This window comes from Nicotiana sylvestris, chromosome 3 (genome assembly GCF_000393655.2).
Source record: "Nicotiana sylvestris chromosome 3, ASM39365v2, whole genome shotgun sequence".
In the NCBI taxonomy this organism is placed as follows: domain Eukaryota; kingdom Viridiplantae; phylum Streptophyta; class Magnoliopsida; order Solanales; family Solanaceae; genus Nicotiana; species Nicotiana sylvestris.
Window position 1 is genome coordinate 78,054,503 of NC_091059.1, and position 8,450 is coordinate 78,062,952.

Genomic DNA, 8,450 nt, shown 5'->3' on the forward strand with positions numbered 1-8,450 from the left:
AATGGGCAAAACGATAGGCTATTAAAATTTTGAGAGGCTATAGAGGGTTGTTTTCTCACAAATAAATTTGTAAAATGCTACAAAACCAATTAACCCATTGGTGGAAAATTCCCAATAAAAATCCAAACCTAGCCCACTAACAATGAGTTTAATGGACCAAACCCAAGTTCAATCCACAGCTAATGGGTGGGCCAGTTTCCTGTATTGAATTGTAATTTTGGATCAAGGAGCAACAGGCCCAACCCATGAGGCTAATCCTTATCGTCAATAAACTCTCCACTAAAAACCCTAGTCTTTCCATAGCAAAGCCCCAGAGGAGACAATAGCTGAAGGAGGAGTGAGGGCAGACAGCGCCGTACCAGAACTGATTCAATGGGTAAAGCTCTCTGAAATCCTCTCAGTCTAATTAATTCGTGTCGAAAATGCATTTAAATCCCAAAACTCTTAGGTTCTTTGATATTGTTTTTGTGCTGTTCTATTGAGGTTTTTTCATCTGTGGTACTTTGCTTCAAACATTAGAAATTTTTATTTAGTACTTGTCATTTTGTGTGTCTTCATGTGGGTTTGTTCTCTTTTATGAGAAAATGAGGCTCTTTTTTTCCCTTGTGTTTATTTGATTATGGTGTGGTTTTTTACACATGCATACATATTTAGCTTTACTTATACAACAACTATGCCTCAGTACCAAACAAGTTGGGGTTGGCTATATAAATCCTCACTGATCATGTACCTTTTTTAGCAATAAAAAAATGTATTTTGATTGTTTTAACACTTTTTTAGAACTCGGTAGATAATAAGCCTGCCTATCTACCTATTTTCACCTAAATTTAGAGTGCTTACATTTAAATTTGTATGTGCATGGTGGTTAATGGCTCAATGACCTTGAATGCTTGTGTTCACGAGGAAATGAGGTTTCTATATTTTGTTTTAATAGAATGTGCTACTGTTCTTCACAGATATGTTGAAATATATTTCGTAGATGTTGGAAATGAAGTACTTATGTTTTGGTTTTGGGTGGAAATGTAGGTGCTTACACTTATGTGTCTGAGCTATGGAGGAAGAAGCAGTCTGATGTGATGAGGTTCTTGCAAAGGGTGAGGTGCTGGGAGTACCGTCAGCTTCCCTCCATTGTCCGTGTTACTAGGCCTACTCGTCCTGATAAAGCACGTCGCTTGGGCTACAAAGCTAAGCAGGTAACTGTTTGTTTGTTGTGCTCTTAATTACTAAACTTTTATCTATGCCAGTTGTTACGGGATTGGTTCTTCTTTGAAAGTGGTAACTAGATAGAGATTAAAGTAGTGTGTATGATCTGTATGAAGCTTTTTAGGTTAGTGCTTCAGCGACAGGAGCTTTGATGATTGAATCAATAAGATTAATCACTACTCTTTTTTAACTATTTTCTTAAATTTTGATAGTTTCTCAATTTGTGCATGCTGTCCAGAAGCAGGGGATGTGTCTTTTCCCAACTTTATCTTTACAAACCCAAAAAGAGAGATTAATTACTATTCACTTGTCAAAAGAATAAATAAAGAGATTATAGACTAGGTATATCGCGTTAACTGTTGTATCTCTTGTTGTTGCTATAGTTGGGAGGAAATCCAGGAAACAACAGTGCTTGTTTGTATAGGTTTCTTTGTTGAAGGCCGTAGAATTCCCTTATTCCTTCTCATTACATGCAGTTTCTGCTACGAGAAATTTTCGGATAAATAAATAACTCTAAAGACAAGTCACTTGTCACCAAAAACAAAGGGGACAACTCAAGACTAATTGTATAGCTTTCACTGCTATATCTGCTTGTTGTCTAGGTCGGGCAGAAATCCAGTAGTCCCTTATTAGGTAATTTTTTCATCATTTGTATGTAGTTTCCGTGTCAGGGAATGAAAACAAGCTCTAACAAGTTATCTTTCTAATAAGGGCCTGCAAGTGGTCAGTTATTGTTCCCCAAATAACAGCATTATGGATGTTTTCTTGCTTCATTTCTGTTTGGTTGTTATAACTGATGACTTGTGTATCTTTATATAATAGGGCTATGTGGTCTACCGTGTTCGTGTCAAGCGTGGTGGAAGGAAGAGGCCTGTTCCCAAAGGTATTGTGTATGGTAAGCCCACCAACCAAGGTGTTACCCAATTGAAGTTCCAGCGCAGCAAGCGCTCTGTTGCTGAGGAGCGTGCTGGTAGGAAGTTGGGCGGCCTTAAGGTTCTCAATTCCTACTGGATTAATGAGGTCAGTTGGTTGATACTCCTTTCTTCAAATTAATGCATCCTTTTTTGCTTCAGACAAGTAACTATGTATTCTGGATCACCAGTAGTTGCTAATGTTAAGTGGTACATCCCTAGACGGAAGTTGCTGAATCGTCTTATGAAATGGATATCATATGTTTGCTTGAATTAGTTTTGACTACATTGATATATTATATGTTAGCTCGAATCGGTGGGATTACTTTGATAGTGATATGGTGTGGTCTCCTTTGAATCATTTATTTTCTCCACATTTAGTTTAATAATAGTTGTAAAATATGAATTGCAATGTTGTTGAATGTAGGATTCCACCTACAAGTACTTTGAGGTGATCCTGGTTGACCAAGCCCATGCTGCCATCCGTAATGATCCAAGGATTAACTGGATATGCAACCCAGTGCATAAGCACAGAGAACTTCGTGGTCTCACTTCAGCTGGCAAGAAATACAGGGGTCTCCGAGGAAAAGGACACCTGCACCACAAAGCACGTCCTTCAAGAAGAGCAACCTGGAAGAGGAACCAGACTCTCTCTCTTCGCCGCTACCGTTAATCTGCTTGGTAGTTTTGAGCCATTGTTGTTTCCCAGTTTTGCCTTTTCTGTTATAGCTCTATCTATCATCTTTGGACAATTCCTGCTATTTACTTGGTTGTGTTGAGCATCCTTTGTACTGTGGATAATCTGAACATGATTACTATTCTATCAAGGAACTGTTTTGGCATATGTAGTTGTTCATAGAGGCGTCAAAAGTTCACCTTTTCTTTTCATATGATAACTCACTTTTGCGCCCAGAAGAAGAATATTCTATCCTTGCGCATCTGTTCACTATCCCTTTTAACTTATGGGAACTTGCACTATCCTTTGTTTGATGGAAGTACAAGGACTTGCTGATTGGTTTCTAGGAAATGGAAGGGAAGGATTCTTTCTATTCTAGCCAATCCACCCCCTTTAAGGAAAATAGCCAAGTTTCCCCTTAAAAATGTTTGGCTTTAGCTATTAATTGGCGAGGAAGTTGATTTTCCTAGTCTAGTCCATTCCTTCATCCAGTTATGCATTCTGAATTGTATTTCAGTTTAGCTTTATACAACAACCCAGTAGAATCCCACTAGTGGGATTTGGGAAGGGTAGAATGTGAGCATATCTTACCCCTACTCCGGAGGGATAGAGAAGTTTCTGGGACATCATCGGCTTAGAGACAATAGATATGTAACAAGAGATTTTATTGAGCTTTATGTTCATAAAAACTAACAGAGTCCACATTTAATTGAGTTTGAATCGAAGAGTAGTTCAACAGCTCACTGCGCTCATAGTGTAACTTAGCTCAAAATAATTGCTGTTGAATCAGAGTGGTGAAGTGAAGCTTACTGTCATTGCTTGAGGTTAACTGTATATTGCATACTGCTGAAGAATCCTAAGATTCCCCAAGTCTGCGTATAGGCTCTTGAATATATCCTTTGTGTCTTTCCAATAGAAAAGCTAGAGCCCCTATAATATTCTCAAGTTATCAAACTTTGAGTCCTCTGAATAACAGTATTGGTTCATTGGGTATCCAAATCATAGAAACAACATTCACTGATATTGACATAGTCGTAACTTTGTAACATTCCTAATTCCAGAGAAACGAACATTTGTGAGTAGTACTTGCAACATGTTTTCCTCCTGTTGCAGCAATTCTGATCGATAGTAAATATATTGTAAGAGCAAAAGGGATTCTGACATTTTGTTATACAAAAAGTGGCCATGTTTGCAATCTTTTTTCTTCTAAAGAGGTTAAATACTAAATACTGGCCCAATTAGTGGCCACCCAGTGCAAGTTTTTGTCACATATGCGTTGGGTCGAATACGAGCTTTCGAACATAAAAATTACACGGGGTGCTCTATTTGATCGCCCCTATTTAACCTATACCTATTTTTTTAAAAACTTTTAACTTGTACCCACTTTTTAAACAACTTTAGCTCCTTTTCTCCTCCCTCTTCTCCTCCTTCATTTTCTTTTTTCTTCTTCTACAACGATGACTTCAGCATTGCTCTCTTTGATTAATGAAGCTAAAGCAAATATACTGAGGATATTACTCTCGTTGGCATGGAGGATAACTTCAACGACATAAGAGATCAACTCATTGGGCAAGCGCGGGAGCTCTTGCCAGACAAGTTTTTAGCAATATAATCCATCAGTATTATTTCGTTTTGATGTTTCTTCATGGTTTACTATTTCTCAAGAATATGATGCAAGAGAAATTCTTATAAATTAAGCTTTGGTACTTCTGATGTGACGGCAGTATATCATGACAAGAGCTATAACCAATTATTAGAGCAGTTATATAGAAAATTAAAAGGTAAAAGTTATTTGATAGTTATGGATGTTACAAAGATAAAAACTTCAGCTCTAGAGCTGAAGTTTCCCAGTTACTACACGAAAACTTCAGCTCTAGAGCTGAAGTTTCCCAGTTACAACACATAAACTTTAGCTCTAGAGCTGAACTTCAGGCCCGGTTACTAGAATGCTGAAGTTTTGTGTGATTGCCTTTGCTACTTCAGCCCCATGTGCTGAAGTTATGCGAAAAAGCGGGTACGCTTGCAATTTTTTTTGCAAAGCGGGCACAAGTTAAAATGTGACACAAAAAGCGGGTATTGATGTAAATGCCCCGAACATATAAAGTTTACAATAGCCATTTTTTAGCTATTATAATTGAAAAATAGTACTATCAACATTTCAAATTCCACTAGTAAAATATCAGCATATTGTCATGGAGTTTCACATATAAAAATTGAAATTTTATGACAACTGTTATAAAATAAAGACTATAAAGTAAAGACAAGTATAGAGAGAAACTGATATATTATTCGAATTCAAACTGATGTACATAATGAACTGAAATCTCTTCTATTTATAGAAGAAAGGAAGCTGCTGTGTAAGCTGCTACTACAAGCTGCTGTGTAAGCTGCTACTACAAGCTGCTGTGTAAGCTGCTATTACAAGCTGCTATGTAAGCTGCTACGCAAGCTGCTGTGTAAGCTGCTACTGCAAATTGCTGTGTAAGCTGCTACTGCAAGCTGCTACTATACCAGATATGGATAATCTTCTACTGAGAGCAATGTTTATCCATAACGGAGTACTGAATGGATAAGCTTATTATACCCGGTATGGATAATCTTCTACCTAGGGTAATGTTTATCCATAACCGGGTACCGAAGTGATAAGCTTCTTCAGGAAGCTTATTTCCAATAGAGTACTAAATAGATAAACATATTTACGGTGGAGTCCCATATGGATAAGCTTCTTCAGGAAGCTTATTTACAACGGAGTACTAAATGAACATCCATAATATAATATATTTATAACACTCCCCCTTGGATGTTCATTAAAAGATAATGTGCCTCATTAAAACCTTACTAGGAAAAACCACGTGGGAAAAAATCCTAGTGAAGGAAAAAGTGTACACATATTTAGTAATATGCATTGCTAGGTGCCTCATTAAAAACCTTATAAGGAAAACCCCATGGGAAAAACCTTAGTATGGGAAAAAGAGTGCATCGCGTATTTTACTCCCCCTGATGAAAACCTTGTTTCAAATATTTGAGTCTTCGCATTCCAATCTTGTATACCATCTTCTCAAAAGTTGAAGTTGGCAAAGATTTAGTGAATAAATCTGCTGGATTATCACTTGAACGGATTTGTTGCACATCAATGTCACTACTTTTCTGAAGATCGTGTGTATAGAATAATTCTGGTGAAATGTTCTTCGTTCTATCTCCTTTTATAAATCCTCCTTTTAATAGTGCTATGCATGAAATATTGTCTCCGTATAATATTGTGGGTATTTTATCACATTCCAACCCACATGTTTCTCGAATGAATTACTGATCTCAATCATATGCACTCCCTGCTTGCTGGTTTGAAATCGAGCTTTATGGGTATCAGATAAATAACCTGCATCTGCATTACCAATACGATCTGCACCACTTTTGTTAGCATTAGCAAGATAAATAAATGCACCATCTACACCGAGATAGAGTATTTCAGGACCAAGGAGCTCCTCATCCTCTTCTAGAGGTTGGAACAGATCCTTATTCACTTCAAGTGATTGGATATTCATTGGTGTACTTAATGGGTACACTTTGTCCATGTAAAAGTATTTTTAAGACCTTTTGGAGCTCTTCCGGAGTTCCAATAAGATTTATGTCACCAACATAAACAGCAAGTGTAACAAATTTTGATGACATTTTCTTTATAAAAATACATGGACAAATAACATAATTTATGTAACTTTCTTTCAGCAAATATTTACTGAGGCGATTATACCACACGCGCACAGATTGCTTTAAACCGTACAAAGATCTTTATAATTTGATCGAGTACATTTCTCAAGACTTTGAATTATATGCTTCGGGCATTTTCAATCCTTCAAGGATCTTCATATAGATTTAGCCAAATAAGTCATATAGGTTAAGACTTGTATCTAAATGGTATGACATCTTCAAGTGTCTGGACTGCTAGTCCGATCCTCACAATCTTTTACAATATTGTGCACTATATTGTATTAAATATATCGTCGACGATCATTTTGTGTCAGTTCCGAAGCGACATAACTTGTGGAGATCTCATCACTTTCTTTATTTTCAGGTACCTGAACTTTTTCGGGAGTTTCATGAAATGTTATGTCGTGGGCTCTTCTAGAGCTTATTTCCTCCTCATTTTGATCATTAGCTCCTACTATTTTTCAAGGATTGTTACCTTTGGAACCGATTGGTCTACCACGCTTCATGCGTACAGTAAACTCTATCCTTCAGGGACTTTAATTTTAATAGGAGCATTTGCAGCTGAAATATGATATTTAATTTTGGATCAGCAAATGCTTCTGGCATTCGACTTGAATTATCTTCTAAGTGAGGATCATGATAATTCGATTCATATAGCATATTTTTCAACTGTTTATTCCATCCCCCAAATGTTAGAAAAACTAACATATATCCCCAATCATCTTTGGGAAACATATCTTTGTGTATTATGGTAGAGAAATTAATCATATACCACACAACAAAAGATAGTAAAAATATTTGGTTTCTGATCCTAAACCAATTGTGAAGGGAGGACTTATCATATATTGTTGATCTGATGCATACAAGTGCTGCTATATGCAATTTAGAAAATCTTAGACCAACACATGAAGCTTTGTTCTCATAAGCAATGGTTTAGCCATTAATAGGAGGTATTCAATGCTAAACCAGCTTGGATATAAACCAGCATTATCAAGATGAACTGTCTTGATTTCATAATCTGAAAATTATGCTCTTAATCGAGAAAAGCAATTCCAAATGCCAAACTGCAGGTTGACAATAATTACACATGTAACCATCTCATATATGCACCTATAAGTGGTTCACATGATAGGTGAACGGGCCCATATTCACCTTTTATATATTTCAGAATCAGGGGTCTTAGTCCCAACTTTAGCTGGTATAATCAATTCATTATGAGAACAAGCAACACATGAGAATTCCTGAAGAATCTTCTAGTTCTTTAGTATATGCTTATCTGAATTCTCAAATAGCTCATTTAAAAATGGCAAATGAAAACTTCAAGTTTATCATGTCATGTGTTATCTCTTAGTAAACTTCTGGTTTACTATGGCATAAACTTTTGCTTTAGTAAACTTCTGGTTTACTGTGATACATGATATAGTACAAATTAAAGAATAAGGCGGGTAACTTCTCACATACATATTATTTTACCCCCTATGATTGTGGAAACATGAAGATTATCAATCTTCCAATCATTTGTAGTCTCAATATGATAGTCATTTGTATTAGTAAACTTCAGGTTTACTACAACATATGTTTTGACCATAATCATATAATATGAATGACATATTTGTATATAAGCTCTTCGAGAGCCTTCATTTATTATCCACAATCTAATATTTATCTGGCACTACTGGTGTCATGTATTCTTTAGGCAAACATTTAGCTCTTCAGGAGTTGTTGATACATTTTGTACTATCAAATATTGCTCAGACACTGCTGGTGTCATGAGAGAAAATCACAATCAAATAAACAATGTAAAACAATTGTTTAAGCACACGAAAACTCCTCTTCATAATATTTTTCCACTTCAGGAGGCAATTTCAATTGTGTTACTTCTTCAGGAGCAAATTTAAAATACGAAATATTGAGTATATATTCTCTCAATTATATTAACTCTTCTGGAGGTGAAT

At 36.2% G+C, this 8,450-nt stretch overlaps 1 protein-coding gene across 1 annotated transcript; it reads left to right on the plus strand.

Moving 5' to 3' along the window:
• The first annotated feature begins 287 nt into the window (after nt 1–287).
• On the plus strand, nt 288–2,956 carry LOC104229169 (large ribosomal subunit protein eL15). Its single transcript, XM_009781753.2, has 4 exons — nt 288–376; nt 1,027–1,193; nt 2,026–2,223; nt 2,542–2,956. Exons 1-4 carry the CDS (start codon nt 373–375, stop codon nt 2,785–2,787), a joined length of 615 nt encoding a protein of 204 aa, XP_009780055.1. The 5' UTR covers nt 288–372; the 3' UTR covers nt 2,788–2,956.
• The last annotated feature ends 5,494 nt before the right edge of the window (nt 2,957–8,450 follow it).